At 45.5% G+C, this 16489-nt stretch overlaps 1 protein-coding gene across 4 annotated transcripts in view; it reads right to left on the reverse strand.

The window, feature by feature from the left end:
• RBFOX1 (RNA binding fox-1 homolog 1) overlaps nt 1-16489 on the reverse strand; it is a 348785-nt gene that overhangs the window by 47541 nt on the left and 284755 nt on the right. For all 4 annotated transcript variants that reach the window (XM_047087515.1, XM_047087514.1, XM_047087516.1 and 1 more), the window contains one exon: nt 7321-7453. In XM_047087515.1, coding sequence (XP_046943471.1) covers nt 7321-7453 — 133 coding nt within the window. The remainder of the gene's footprint in view (nt 1-7320; nt 7454-16489) is intronic.

Here is a 16489-nt window from a genome sequence, read left to right on the forward strand (position 1 = left end):
CTCCCCACTCAAACTATCGGAGCTTCGCATACTGGTCTGTAAAATGGGGAAAGAGGCTGGTAAGGGCTCCCCTCGAGGGAGGATTCAGTGAGGTGCTGTGAGCAAAGTGATGATCAATGGGCTTGACATCACAGCACAGAGAGACATCTGAGTGTCAACAAAATATTAATATTTTAACCACATGTGAATGTCTACTGAAATATGGGGAGTAACGCCTCTGTCTACATATTTGTAGAGGGGGACCCAGTCTGTGCCTGCTCCCCTGTGGATAACGGAGAGACGAGCCCGCCCTACACTTCGGTGGTGTTCCCATGCACACCCGGTGTGGACCCGGAATGACTGAGCCTAGGCCCCGGCTGCGAGAGCGGCCCCTTCTTTCACCAGGTTGGGTCCTGGTGCCTCGCGGCCAGTTGCAGGCCTCCGCGTCACGTCTGTTTGCACCAACTCCCGGAAGTGAGGGAAGAACAGGCCGCTGATGTTTGCCTTTGTTAAATGGGGTATACTCAGTGCCGTGCGTGCCCTCCACCAGGGGCATGGAAAATTACTTTGGGACTCTGCCATCCCGCATTTCTGAGACAGAGAACCAGAGACAAAATGGGATCTGGCATCTTCATTTCGACAAGCTCAAACAAACCACATGAGGAATACCGTTTCTCTGCTACTGACATGCTTTCTCTGCTCCAACGGCCATGCTAAGGCACAAACAGGCGAGAGTGTGTCCATCACTACAGCTGCCCCTGGGGGGCTTCCAGGGAGGAGGCCGGGGGGTCACAAAGCCATGTGCATAAACGCACAGACATGTAAAGTTGCAGCGCTGGTACGTGCTGAGAGGGAACAGTGGTGCTCTGAAAGTGTGACAGAAGGAGTGGGGCTGGGCAACAGGGGTGAGGGGATCTGAGCAAACACCTCAGAGATCACAAAGCCTTAGCCAGGTAAAGAGGTAGGGAGGGCAGGCCAAGCAAAGGGAACAGACTGCAGAGTTCAGAGGCCTGGCAGACGGGGTGGGGCTTCACTGAGAAACGGCATCAGGAATTCTCGCTGCTGTTATAAACCACACCGCACAGGGAGGCCTCCATTTCACTGACTGCCACACATGCATGTTTTGGAGGGAATGACGGAAGGGTGAATGATCTATTTTCATGATCCCTCTAAATACAAGGAACCGTTATGGCTGTCTTCGGCGGTATGAAAGGAAGCCAATTCATGGGCTCCCAGTTTCACCAAAATGCCGTTTTCCCCCCTAAGCTACTACCGGTGACAGCACAGGCATAAACAACCCTAGTCCTCACATTTAGAGTAGGACTGCCACCGGTCAGTGCCTGGTCTAAGCATCCTGGGCTCAGTATCCCATTTAACCCTCATACTACCCCTGCGAATTGGAGAATACTATTCTCACCCTCAGATATAAAGGAAGCTACGCTGGAGAGGGTAGGTGTTGACTGAGCCGGGATTCTAGTCCAGGGAGCTCTGGCTTTGCAGCCCGCTTTTAGCTACTGGGGCAGACCGTGGTCCAACTTCAGCACAAGTGCAGGGTCACCTGAGGCCTTGTTCAAACACAGATGGCTGGGCCCCATGCCCAGCCCAGAGGTTCTGACTCAATAGATTTGGATGGGGGTCTAAGAATTCCAATTTCCAACAAGTACCAGGTGATTGCTGCTGCTGCTGCTGCTGCTGCTGCTGCCCAAGGACTAACAGGCTCATTGCTCCATGCAACACTGCCCTCCCTGTGTTCTTTTTCTTTACATTTGCGATGGCACCGAGGGTCAGCCTCCTCACCCCTATTCTAAACAGGAGGCAGCTAAAGGAAAGCTCTTACACATTCTCATGCTGGTTTCCAGGAATGTGTCCAAACACTTTTTCAAGCCCCATGGAACAGGTGCACTTAAAATATAAGACATGTAGGGAAAGGAGAGCCGCAGTTGATCTAGTATGCAGCTATAGATAAATTAGCCACGGCCCCGTTGCAAGAGAAGGGGGTTGCTATCATGCAATGAACCCGTGTGGTCCAATTTTAATGCAAAGGCAGTCTGTCTAGCCATGCAAAGGTAATTGTATTCCTTGTCAATCACTTTGGGCCTGCAATATGCTTTTGCAAGAGCATTGCAAATGCACATCTCATTTTCTTAGAAAGGTAATAACAGTAGTTAAATATTTGGTTGAATGCAAGCAGGGAATGATTGCACTATAACAAATTAGTTTACTTAAAAAAAAAAAAAAAAAAAAGGAAAGAAAGTATAGGATGCCCAAACTATCCAATCTGTTTGTGTAATGTAATAAATCGCCACCACAAATGCATTCCTGAAGGAGAGGTTATTTAAAACTGCTCTAGCTTAGTGCCCCTTCCAACTGGAAAATAAATTAAAATTTTAATGCGTTTAAATCTAGCTGTTTTTGAAGAGGTATCAGATGGGTCCATAAACTCTCTGGTATTTGTATACAATTGTGTATGTGCATGGATATATGGAGGTGTACACCAACATTTTCCTAGGGAAAACACATTTTTAACTGGATTATTAAAGGCATCTGTGACATTCCACTCCCCTCTACCTGAAAAATTTAAGAACCCCTGATTTAAGGTTTGCCTATATATACATTCAATTCAGAAGCCCCCTCCCCTTTTTTTTAATGTTACAGGTTGCACTTTAAACGTGGCTAGGAATTTGAACAAGAATTTACACCAGAAACAAACACAGAAACAAAAAGCTAGAGAGAATTCCGGGAACTATTCTGATGATGGGTGATGATGACTTTAGTTCCTAGTGTTTCTATTAAATGAGAAACATTCTCAACAACAGAGAATACAGTCTCAGGATTAGACATTTAGAAATTAAAACCAGAAACCACGGTTGGTTTCTAGTCAGTGAGGCACATATGCATAGTCCTGGGGTCTGGTGTCAGAGGTGTTTTTGGAACCTGACCTGAAACTGTTCCAAGGATCTGTGTGCAAGTTTCATTCTTGCACTGGCCAGCTTTAAGAAGTTTTCTTTCTCCTGGGATATTACCATATCTTTCCTATATACAAAGTAGCACAGAGTCTCCTCAAACCACTTCTCAATGTAACTTTGAGAAGTTGTACATAGACGGGTCATAGCTAATTTCCTGCAAAAGTATAGAACGTCTTCTTCAAAGATACCCCGAGAACCAAAACCAAAGCCCTATAGCAGATGCTGGATGTTTGGCTTAGAATAATAATTTTCAAGATATTCTTTGAAGCTCCATTAGAGTGCCTACTGTGTGCCCATACCATACAATGTGCATGGTGCACAGTAGGCACTTGGTAAGTATCTGCTGAATAGTTAATTAGCTAATTAATTAAGAACAAGAATTCAGTTAGGCCAGTCTCAGGGGGTTCCTTTGGGAGGGCATTGGGGCTTAGCTGCCGTCTTCTAGTACGAGATGTTGTACTGAATCTGGTGGGTGTGTCTCGAACCCCTTTACCTACCACCTCCGGCACCTCCACCCACGGATCATCAGTCTGCAAGATTCCTTGGATGGCAATTACCCAATGTGCAATTTCTCCCAAATGTGAATCACAGGAAGACAGACTGGACATTGTGGCTTCTCAATCGAAATGGACTCCAGGATCAAGGGCAAGGAGAAATATGGAAGACCCGGCCCATTGAGTGCTCTGGGAAACCATTCACTAACGGATATTTTATTTATGATACACATAGTCTATACGCTATTGACGTGCCACTGTCTAGAGCCAACTCTGTGGCATGTGGGGAATACAGGTGCCTCCCAGGAAGGGGTCACACACTAGGTTTCTAACTCATCACCCATCCTCACTCAGTTAATGTTGGTAGTCAATAGTGAGTTGGTTGGCTCGGTCTAGATTTTCTACTCATTCCTGTGATCCATCCAGGGTCCAAACGGAACCCCCTCCTCTAGGGAAAATGATCACATATTAATGTCCCAAGAAATTCCTTTTTAGCTACGTGAGAAAGAAGAGAATAGGGCCTCTCCATCACCTGTGCTCTTTACTTGCTGGGAGGAACTTCAGAAAATATCAGGATGTGGAGGAGAAAATGAAATCAATAAAAGGAAGTGGATGGATGAGAAGGCATCCTTGGTGAATCCTCCTGTGTGACTATCTTGATGTTGGGTACATCCAAGGGTCACCTAAGACTCCACAAAAGTAGCTATGGGGGTTATGTGGGATTTTTTTTTTTTTCACTATCTTGGGAAAACAATATGGAAGCCATACATGGACATAGGATAAATGACACACTTTTTATTGGGATTTCAGTGACAGGGTATATTCATATTGCATACTTCATGAAGAAGAGAGGTGTAGGTTGGCAGTTAGATAAATCTTTGACAGGTAACAAATGGAAAATAGTAACAAATGCAGCTTGCTAGATGACATCGTAGAAAAGATGTGGATCACTGGGTGCGAGGGAGACTCATGGAATGAGATCTCAACGTGGCAATTTAGGAAATGGTTGGACTTAAGTGCATCCCACATTTCTTCTTTTCCTGAAAGCCTTCTCTAAAAACTGAGCTAAGGGGCCTTCCTTGGTGCTCACACAACACCACACCTTATCACTTATCACATTGATTGAAATTGTTAGCTTATATGGTGCTCCTGCCCCTAACGGGAAGAAACTCCTCCAAAGGGGCAAGACAGAAAGAGATGTTAAGCTAAAATGCACTGGAGTAAAGACATTAGTCAAATCTAGAAATCTTCCCCCAAAGGACTTCGGAGACAAACAGCTACAAATCCATACTATCTCCTGGACCCCCTGAATCCTGATAATGTCACTTCCTGGAAACAGGAACCTCTTCCAACCTCTCTGCTATTTGCTTCCACTCAAGCCCAGGGCTCTCACTACTCCAGCCAGGATCTGCTCTGTGCTGCCCCCGACTCTTCTCTCCAAAAGGAGCTGCCTCTGTGCAATTTCCTGCAGCCTAAGCCAACAAGCAAAGGGAAAGGGAAACCTTCACTTAAGATGCTGGACTCACACTTTTTCATTTGGGGCCAGCGCACTCCAGGCACTTTGTAATACAGCAAGAACACCCTGGCGGAATTTCCTATTCTCCACCAACACTTTGCTCTCATAGAACCTGCAGACATGGACACGCGGACCCCAGCCTTTTCTCCTCTTCCCCCCCCCCACCTCCTCCTGTGCTGAGAATTTCATCTTACTACTTAGAGCGGTTTCAGGATTCCACTCAGAATATTACCAGCAAAGAGGCACAATGTACTATTATAACCAAAATGATTAGGCATATTGCTGGAATATTAAAATTAAGTCATGTCTAAAGCAGTCACAAACACAGTGCTTCACCATTTGGAGATGCCCATGTGTCTCCCTGGTGAATGTGGCATTAATTAGTTATGCACGGTTATCCCCGGCAAAGAACAAGTTCATTCTAAGTTAGAGAATTTCGATTTTACAGCAGGTGTGTTATTTTGAGATTTTTATAAATAGTTCATGTGAGGATAAGCCGTATAATTTTACTTTATTTTTTTTTCCTGTTCAGTATAGTAGTGAGATACTGAGGGTACATGTACCAAAAAGCTACAATTACTGTCTACTAAGATAAGATAATAATTTTCAGACAAACTAATGTGGTATAAACATGCAATTTTGTGTTTATGGTTTATGAATCTTGCTTTAGTAATTACATGAGCCTACAGGGTAACTTGGTGGGGGATTTTTCCCTTCCTAACAACTTACTGTGTGACCTTGGGAATAACATGTATTTATTTCTGCATTTCTGGATCTATAAAACGGGCTCAACACTGTGGGGCTGGAGATAATGATTACACTATCGATGATTCTTTGTATCACATGGTCATATATCTAAGGCTTAGGATGTACAGATGCATCTTTTTGGAGGGTGGGGAGAATTTATGGTGAATTTATCTTTGGTTTGTTATTATCTATCATCATTCCAGTGAAAACGAAATTTGTGCTGTTGTTTTGTCCACTAAGAAACTCAGAAGTGACCTAAGTCTAATCACAACACAAGAAACAATGGACACTGACTGATTTCTCTACCTGTGTTTTCCCTTCCTGATGATTTCATCGAGTTTCATTTATTTATATTCTTAACTTTGTCTCATTGCGTTTGTGTTTGAAACACTTCAAATGCTCTCTTCTGCAATGGGTGAGATATGAATAAATAATGAAAAAAGAGTGGTTTCCTTTGTCATCAGTATAATAGAGAGATGATCTAGGCTCATTCAGGTTTTCTAAAAAATTTATAAGCAACAGAGCTATAAAAAATGCATTAACCCTTTTGGTACAGTCTGGAATACAACCGTATTCTTTCTACAGACCAGAAAGCCAGGCACTGGCCAGGAAAGCCTTGAGCCAAACTGTCTTGCACACAGCTGAGTTTTTCTGAGTAGTACTATTGACATTGGGGGCCTCATGACTCTTTGTGTTGGGGGCGGGGGGGTCCTGTGCACTGTGGATCTTAAGCAGCATCCCTGGCCTCTACCTACTAGATTGCTGCTCCTACTGAGACAACCCAAAATGTCTCCGAACATTCCAAACATCCCCCAAGGACCACCAGAGACATCTCTTTCTTTCTCCCTGACTCCAGGGCACTGAATGTTCCAGGAGGATACCTTAACAGGAAGAAAGGGTAGCATTTCAGGGCTGCAGCCCAAAGTACCACTGTTTCTTAGTGTTCACCAGCCCTCTTTGATTTTCACCTGGGAACGCCAAAGTCCATGCGCACAAAAACCAAACTGCCCACGGGGAACACGTTAACTTGCATTTCCTTGCAGAGGGGAAAGGAAAGCAAATGCGCATTTTGGAAAATCCAATGGAAACGAGTCTTACTTCCAATTTCTTTGAACTTTTGCTTTCGACCCCACACCTAATTTTCTCTTCTCAGGCAGGGGTTCATAAACTTTGAAGTGCAAGGTGTCTTTGGGGAGGGCGGCAAGACCACCCCCCCTCCCAACCGCCCCCTCCCCCCCAGCGAATTTTATGTTTGGAAACTTTGCGTCCCTCCATGGCCAGATTCAAGGGGCAAATGTGATCCAACCTCCTTAATAACCAGATGTTTGCAATCATCAGAAATACATCTTTGGCTGTAACCATTTCTCTGTTCTCCAGCATTCAGTCTCAAAGAGAATTTACATAACAACATGTGACATGTAGAATGCTTAAAGGCACCAACCATGACAGGACAAATTACATTCATTTCTCAATACTCTTTGCAAGGTGCTCCACTGCAGGCGCGCGCGGAATGCATGCTGGGGCGGGTTCCGGTGGGGCGGTCAAGACCAGCATGCGCTCGCAAACAGGAGGGGGCGGTGCGGGAGGCCCGCCGCCAGGGGGAGGCTGACCGACTTACCCGCCGTAGGCCGGGATCGGGGGCGGGGGCGCCGCGGCCCGGAAGGTGTTGTACACGGTGCGGCCGCGGCCTCGCAGGTGCGCCCCTCGGTAGGCGGCCGCGGCGGTGGCGGCTGGATACGGGAAGCCGGGCACTGCGGGGGCGGAAAGGAGAGAGCAGAGCAAAGGCTTTCAGAAGCACACCTGTTGTTGAGGGCGACGCGCCCCCCCGCCAGGACCCTTCTCCCTGCAGGCGGAAGCTGGACACCTGCCCCCTGTCCAGGATCAGGCTCGTAAAGGGCGGGCAGCGGGGAGGAGGCCAAGGTCCGAGTCCAGGCAGGACGGGCTACTTAAGGCGGTGGTCCCTGTGCCCAAGAGAATACGGTAAATGACAAACATTTACAAAGACTTCTTAACAACGGGAAGCAAGCTCACTGCACAGAGTTCAGATTTTACAAAGGTAGACTGCAAGATGTATGTGCATTGTATTGTCAACATCTGTCATCTGTCTATACACACATGTATATTGTGTGTAATATTTATGTGTGTGAGGATACAATATACATGAGTATGGTGTATACACACACGTGCGTGCATGTGAGTGAATATGCATGCCCGTGTTTATATCGTGTTGTATAATGCACACGTCTATGTGAACGTGTACTATGCGTACATATATGTTCAAGTATGTATATAATTTTGTATACATACGCACACATATTTCAGTGTGTTCTTAGTTATCTCTGGTGCTGAACTGTGTGTGTGTTGTCTATACACTGCTTTCCCCATCTTGTTTTTATTTATTTCCCACATTTTCCTTGATGTCCATCTATGGCTTGTTAAAATTTTTAAATTGCAATACAACGTTCCTACGGACACGTGCATGTATCGTAACTGTGCAAACCCTTTATGCTCCAAGAAACAAATGGTTACCAGTGACCCATCAGCCCCCAAACCACTTAACAGCTTTGAAGACACGTACAACAACCTTATATAACCACACAGAAGTCTGGGAACTCAACTCTCAAGAAGAGGGTGTGAGCTGGGTTTTTCCTCCTTGGGGGAAAAATTCTCTGACCAGGATGGCTTGCTGAGGAGTCATGAGGGAAATGAAGCCTGAAGCCAGAGACCCCTGATCTTCATTCTACTCCCTGGGATGTCCTTCCTCCGGGGGGGGGGGGGGGGTCTGCAAATTCTGAGACAATGCTCCCTCCGCCCCCCGCCCCCCCTGCCCCCGGCTTCAGGAAACCACTTCTGCTGTTCCTACTTGTCTGCATCTCACAGGGCTCTTGCTATGCCGGGTGTGTTACCTTTTCTCTCTCCAAAGAACGGGCAAGCTCCTCTCGGCCTCTCCAGCACGTGCCTCCCCAAGTCGGCAGAAGCCCCCCGATCTTATTCACAGTGGGCTCTCAATATTGGACCCCTGAATGGATGCAGGGGTGGCTTCACTACAGCAACAAGTGGATGAAGTTGTAGGTTGTGGAGAGGCCACGTGATGGGCAGTTTCCAGTCAACCTCCCCCCCACCCCACCCTTGTCCCCAGCTTCTTCTCCCATCTACCAGTCTCTAACAGAACAGGAGCTTTCCAGAGGGAGAGAGACACAGGTAAAACAGAGCAGGGCTGGAAGGATTTCTTCCTCTGTGCACTCCCCTCCCCTGCTCCCTCTCTCCTAGGACTTGTTCACGCGGTGTTTGTATGGACAGGCAAGGCTGGGAGGGACAGTGTCTTTGGGCGTGATATGAACATACAAGCTCAGGTCGTCCCACCACAAGGGAGGCTCTCAAAAGGAGATAATCAGTGCACACAGACCTCTCTCCAGGAGCTCATTTTGGGGGAACACCTAACTGCTCACAGGGTGTCCTGTTTCATGCCGTGTTGAAGTTGCCTCCACCTTATATCCAAACTGCCGTGGAGGGGCTTCTCCCCTTCCTCCACCACATTCAGGAGCAGAAGCCCTCCATCCCATCTCTTCACCGGCTGTGGAGTCCTCGGACACTCTATGTCCTAGTTAGGCAGTGGGGGAGGGCAGGGGATGGGGAGACGAGGCCATGGCGTCTCCCACAAAAGCCCCAATTTCATATCTCGCAGAACTGCACAGACTAGACTAAAACCCTCGATTCCAACCTGAAGACTGGCTATCATCTGGAATTCTCTTCGTGTTCTCATGGATTCCACCATATCTTTCTCTCACGACGGAGGGCAAAATGCTGGGATCATAGAACCGAGTCAGAATGATTTTGTCTATTTGTGTTGGAAAAGACCATACAGGTTATTTTTAACCTTTTTTTTTTTTTTTATTGCCGTGAAAGACAAATCGCACAGCTGTCCTTAATTCTCAGCTTGCCAGCCCCCAATGCACCCACGTCTCCTGACTTGTGTTACAACTAATGTGCTTGAAATTATAGAGAGGTGTCAGTCTTAATGGGGAAAGCCAATAATTCCGAACACCATAAAAGCCCAGAAGTAATGAGATCTGAGACGTTTGCTTCCGGACTGGGGAGAAAATGGGCAAGCGCACAGCTTTGACTGCAAGTCTGTCTTGCTGCTCAAACATTAAGTTTTCATAGGAACGCCCTGCATTTTGAAATAAAGAAAATGAAAAATTCACAATCTGGCAGAGCAGCTGGCTGCCTGTGTGAGGAAACACGGTAATTATGCTGACCCATTCATTATCGCTGGCTACGGTGCACAGTGAGTGAGACCAGATCCCTCTCAGCGACAAGCAGGTTTTACAATAATTCTTGGAGGATTTAGATGTTGAGATACAACATGCAACAGAAGCTCGACAGCACGAGCCACTGAGGATATAGAGCCAGGAGTTCATTTGGACCCCGTCTGCTGCAGGGGGAAGATGTCTCTGCCGATGCAGGATAAGGTAGCTGCAGGTCTTAATGCAAGGCTTTGGGGGTTTCTCCAAGCAGGGCACACGAGAGGGATTCCTACTTGGTTAAAGGAACAGAGGAGGGAGAACACATCGACTCCTGGTTTAAAAATCACGTTTTTGGGAGGCCAAGTGCCCTGAGGCAAAATAAGGGGGTTCCACAGTTCATGCTTTGGACCAGAGCTTCATGGAGGAAGTATGAGTCTCCCAGATGGAGGGTTTGCTCACCTCTCTCTTTTTTGTTACCAGTCTCAGGCTGCCAAGGGATCTCTTTACGAAGCCTCTAGTTAGTCATCACGATTAATGAACATTTCCGTCCTCTTTCCTTTCTTACTTTCCTCCCTTCTTATTCTGGTCCTCCTTTCTCCCCCCTCTCTTCGTTCTCTTCCTTCTTTCCTTCCTTCCCTCCTTCCTTCTTTTATTTATGTTTTAATCTCCTTTGGAAGAAATCTGCCACAAAGCTCTCTAGGTCCACCAGCCATCAAGTGGCTTAGACTCTTGCTACTGCTAGAATGTAAGTTCCATGAGGGCAGAGATCTCCCTATGTTCTGCTTATTGATTCAGAAGAGTGCCCAGAGCACAGAGCAGGTGCCTGGATACCCTTTTGGAGGAGGAGAACCAATGTTAGTGTCCCTCCTTCGGGGACAGTAGAGGCACTCCCTCTTCACCTTCTGCCTTCCCTGACACTGCCCTCCATACAAAGTGTCCTGCCCGGGATTTGCACATACACAGTGGGCAAAGGCCACAATAGGATCTCAGCCATGATCCCTATACAAGTAAGTTCTACATCCATACTTTACAGGTGCTGCACTGGCCCAGGAATGGCAACCACGCTTGGGACACGTGTGCTTCTGATCTAAATACTTAGATCAAAGTATTATACTTGGAAGTCTTGCAAAACCTTCATTCATTGAAACTCGCTTTCACTGTTGTGCTGTGTCAGGAATGGGAGATCAGCTTCTTGTTCTGGAGAAAAGTGGAACTCAAATGCCACCCCCCCCAACCTCCAGACAGGTGATACCCATTAAAAGGCCTGTGAGGTCAGGTTCCTTCCCTCACATAGCCCCAGACAGTCTCTCTGGCAACCCAACCAATCTCAGTCTCCAAGCGCAATCAATGTATGCAACAAGTAACAACGGAAAATAACATTCCTTCTACTCCCTAACTTCTCTCATTTGTAGCTGAGCCTTCAGTATTTCACCTCATCTCCAATAGAGGAGTCTCCCCCCACCCTCGTGCAGCTGGTTTAGGAGTCTCGAGTGGCTCTCTTTTCTTTCCTCTAAGACAAATGGTCAATTCCAAGACAAATCCAACAACAGCTGATCTGTCTGTTTGCTTTCCTACCAGGTGCATTGGCTTGGAGGTGCTGGGACATGGTTAAATGCATATTTGAAGCAATTACCCAGACAGATGATTCAGGCAGAGATTAAGCAACAGTGAAATGGCTTTATCCTTGAACCACATAGAAAGAAGACATCTCAATTATGTGCTGACTTTGGCACGTGACACACCTATCGCTTGTTGAGTCAAAGTTATCACATTGTCTATCAATGCCCCAGTTTGGGAGTTTGGATCCAGTGAGTGGGTAATAAATGTTTAATAAATCTAACGCAAAATGCCAAATGGAAACTCACAATGTCCTCTCCATTTCTGGAACGGAGTAAATCATTGTTAATCAAAGCCGTAAACCTGTCACCCTGTCCCATGTTTGTAAAAGCCACTTTGTTAATTAAAGAACAATGTTAGAAAGAAAAGACACCAAATTATAGGCATTTCTAAACCCCTAATGCTGGAGTTTGATTTTTTTTTCTAGTTGAACTTCCTTCCAGTTAATAAACATGTAAAGAGACCATCATTGGGCAACAATGGAAAGGATTCAGGTCGCTTTGTGGATACAGTATAAATCCTTAGCTGTTGGCATGAGGGAGACAAGGGAAGAGGGGAAAAAAACACAGGTTCATTATACTGGAAAGGTTCCCTCTTAAACCTTATCCAGCATGAATCAAAGTGAAAAATCTGGTATCACTGCAACGAAAATTGGATTTAGCTCATAAGCTAAAAATGAGTTTCTCTCAAAGAAAACAGGGCAAGAGCTTTTGGAGCAAATACCAATTGCACATCTTGTTGACAAATCAACATTCCTAGCCTACCCACTCCCAACCTTCAGCTCGATTTATACCCAGAGCATATTTGGGGGGAGGTTAGTAGAATAACGCTCTCAGTTCTTGGGCATGAGGAGTTGTATACCATGGAACTCAATGGAATGGAAACTTTAGGGATGTAACAAGAGTCATGCTGTGATGTGCTCAAGTATCAAGGCAAATCAACATTTTTAAACGGAAGATGTGTGGGTGTATCAACCAGGCAAATGGGCCATTTACCAAAGTGTCAACTGCTTACTGCCTGTCTCCCATCGAAGACAAAGCCCCCACCTCCCACATTCTCTGAGCTCTGCACTCCGTGTATTTACAGTGACAAACGTGTGTTCTCCCCCTCTGTCTCTTTTACGAATATGGTGCTTACCTTCGAAATAAACACAAATGAGATCATATCACCAGCCCAGAAATCCCCAAAGAAGAAACACAAAACCAGTGGAAAATACTTGAGGGTTATAAAGTGCATATTAAAGTTTTAGAGCTTTGGGAGAGATGGGAGCGTAGCAGATGCAAAAGCCAACAGGGGGTCAGATTCTGCATCAAAGCCATAAAAATATACAGCCGCCGTAATGGGCAATTATTCTTTGCATTTGTGCGCTGGTTTGAATTTGCATGAGGTTGCCAGATGCCCTGGAAAAGGTGTGCCATCAGAATGGAGAAGAAGGCTTTCTCTTTGTCCCTCTCTTCTCTCCCTTCGGACCAACATGCCACCTTTCCCCACCCTTTGAATGGTTTAAGACCGAGAGATGTCCGTGCTAATTTGGGGTTGAATTGTTCTGTGGGTAATTTATGCCAGGAAATGCTCACACGGTTCTGGGGGTGCAGACATGCTTTCAACAGCAGGTTCACAGGTCTGCAGGATTACCCTTGGGGGGACTCCTGTTCCATGTGTTGGACCATAAATTAAGAAGTGGCATAGTAGGTAATATGCCGAGGTGAAATAAACAGCCAGCTATAGCTCAATTGTGGAGGCACAGCACTTTGTGATAAACATCACAATGAATAGTCAAGAAAAAAAAGCGATTATTTTTTCCAAATGACAGAAGTGTTTGCTTATTTTTTCAAAATGGATCTCAAACAAAAGTACATCAAATTGGCTTAAGACAGAATTTATACGCAACTAGGTCACTATCTTTCAATGACATTAAATGGGGAATTTAATATGAAGGAGCACATTTAGTTCTAGGTCAAAACAAAAATGGAAAGGCTCTCAATTTTGTCCAAATTCAGCAATTTCAAGGTTTGGGGAGAAAAAGGGGGTGTTCCACCCATTCAGTCATTTACAAAATGACCAGAATAGCCACTTAATTTGTTGGAATCTCTGATTCTCATAGTCTTGTCTATCTATCCCTGAAACACACATTTGGGATTTACTCTTGTTTCATTTCAAAATGCATGTTGATATTAAATACCGCTGTTTAGAAGTGAATAAATCCACATTTTGGACAAACAGTTCCTTACAGGACATCCTCATTTGAGATGCATTGAACAGGAAAACAAAAATTTCTAATTAATGTACAAGGCTAATCACCATTCCCCACATGGAAGAGTAATTTTTCACTGTTCATTTGCTGGGTTTAATCTCAAAACTGACATAACAGGAACGCAATGTCCTATAAATCTCCGCTCATTTGTTTCTTTAATATCCATATTCCATTGAACTACAGCTGCTTGTTGCCGCAGTCTATTACAACTTGCAAAAGTGTCGATAAAAATATTATGAAAGGCAAGATGTGTTTCTTCCTTGCTGCGCGTGCCATTTATTTGGGAAAAAGACAATAAATGGCTTGCGGATTGTCCCCCCAGCCTGCTGCTTGGTGGGTGATTAGTGATTAATTACCTGGCAGCAAATTGACATGGCACGAGGAAATTGACACAGCCCTGATTAATTAACTTTTTATGGGTGGTAGTTACTCACAAAACATTGCGCACCATAATTGAATCTCTTTACACGGCATCATGGTACAAAAGTTTTAGTCAGGTCCAAATTAGCCAGAAGTTTCTAGGCTGTTCTAGGTCTGATTAGGATGTGTCGAAGGAACTGGCAAGAACTTGAACTTGGAGAGAAAAAGGACATTAGTTGGAGGGGGAAAAGATAGCGCCACTGGACGGGCTGGACTGCCCGAGCTAAACGTATTGACCTAAATCTTTACTGTCTGAGGTTGCAATGCTGACTTTTCTGCCAGCCTCCCGTGGTTGCTGCTTCTCAGGGGCTTCTGCAGATTCTCTTTCCTTTGTCCTTTCCCATGGTTGACTTGATCCCCTCACTCAAATGTTGGCTCCAATGTCACTTCCTCCCCTAAGAGCTTCTCCCCAGTTCTTCAATGTCTCCCCGCTGCTGCTACTGTCACTACCCTTTTCTCTCCCCTTCACTCATCCGCCTCTTACCACCTCACTGGATGGCATCTCTCCATTGGGATGTCTTAAGGACTTATTTTGGTCAATGCCGTGACTCTGGAAACTACAGCATTAGCTGGCCTCGGGTAATTACTGAAATGTTTACTGAGAATCTTGTAAGACGGGCTCAGAATGCCATAATAGTTCAGCCACAGAGGGAAAATGGGGGACAGTCCTCGAACCTGTAAGAATGCTGCTCATGAGTGGTGCCTATTATAAGAGAAAGTCTGGCTTAGTGAGAGAGAACATTACTGTCGAGGGACTCAACCTCACTTGAGAGAAGTCCAGACAATGCTAACTGGAAAAGTGCAAGCAAAGCCGTGATTACAGTTGACAAAAGTACAACATCCCATCCTCCATGATCGGACAGAGGAGATTCAACTGTAGGCTCTATCAGCTTCTATTTACTAACACTAGCTAACTGCCAGACCCAAAGGTTAACTCACTAAATCTTTGCGAAAGCACACATGCCGGGTGGAACTCCTACCTTCACTGTCCCGGGGAAAACAGGAAGATGGAGAACAGCTCAGAAACCAATGCTCTGCACCCAAACAGCTGGACACTAGAGCCCAAGGTCTTATCTGTTGTACAACAAGGCAACTAGGCAGCTGGGTTGCCTGATCAAGGCATCCCATGTTGGCCCTGGGCAAAAACTTTGCACTCCCACTCTCTCCGTGCCCCTTAGGGGCTCTCAGTGTTTATTTCCCTCCTACAGCCTGTACAAGGGTTTCCTCGTCTCCCTGTATCCATACCACGGCCAAGAAAACCGGCCCCAATTCATCATGGACCGAGTTAATTTGCAGGGGAATCTGTTGACAAGCCTCCCTGAGACCTCAATATGCTCCTTGTTGGGGGCAGAGGGTGGCAGTAGGGGGAGGGCAGGTGCCATTTCTTCTGTTCTATATTTATGTTCTGAGATTTCAAGACACCTGGAAGGGCTTTGCTCCTTTTCTGCTAATTGGATACAGGCCACAGGGATCACTACTGATTTATGTTCCCGATAAGAGTCCAAGGCAAGCTGTTTTCCTTCTCCAGTGGGGTTTTGCTCCACATCTGGATGGGAGCCAGGGGAGCCACACACAATCCAAAAATATTGGGGAAACGGACTCTTCCAGTGATGGGAAGCTGTGGTATGGGAGCCTGGTATTATATCCACAAACCTAACTACTGTCAAAACAATGAGCTCCTTTGACTAACTTCAACAAGAAATTTTCTCCACGATTTGAGAGCTCTGAATAAAAAACTCGCATAATATTTGGGAGTATTCCACTTGTTTTCTAAATATAAGCAATGTATTAATATTATTATCACTCATAACTCTGTTAGAAACAGTCTCTTCCTTAGAAAAGAAATACACAGGTCGCCTAGCAATAAAAAACAAAGGAAACTAAATGCAATGAACACACAGAGATGATTTACTCTGAGCAGTGAATCTGGTGTTCCCAACGTGGAAATGCTTCCCAAATTAAAAACAAATTCAAAAAGCGGCAACAACAACAAAAAAACCCCACACACAGTGCTCACGTGAATATTCTTTCATCGTTAGGTCTTTGAACGAGGACAGCAGCCTTCGTTTTAACTAATTGCCACATTATTCCCGCTTACCTCCCGAAGTTAGCTGTTGTCTCTTTTCTCCTGGGTTACAAATGGTCTGATTAATCCAACAGACATGTGTGGTGAATGCCATGGCTGCCGAATGCTCAGAGATAGGCTTTTACTGTGCAGAAGACGTATTTGTGATCTGTCTACTCACAGG

This window comes from Lynx rufus, unplaced genomic scaffold (assembly GCF_022079265.1).
Source record: "Lynx rufus isolate CCGP_SWC_20201006 ecotype Redwood Valley unplaced genomic scaffold, mLynRuf1.p SCAF_23, whole genome shotgun sequence".
In the NCBI taxonomy this organism is placed as follows: Eukaryota; Metazoa; Chordata; class Mammalia; order Carnivora; family Felidae; genus Lynx; species Lynx rufus.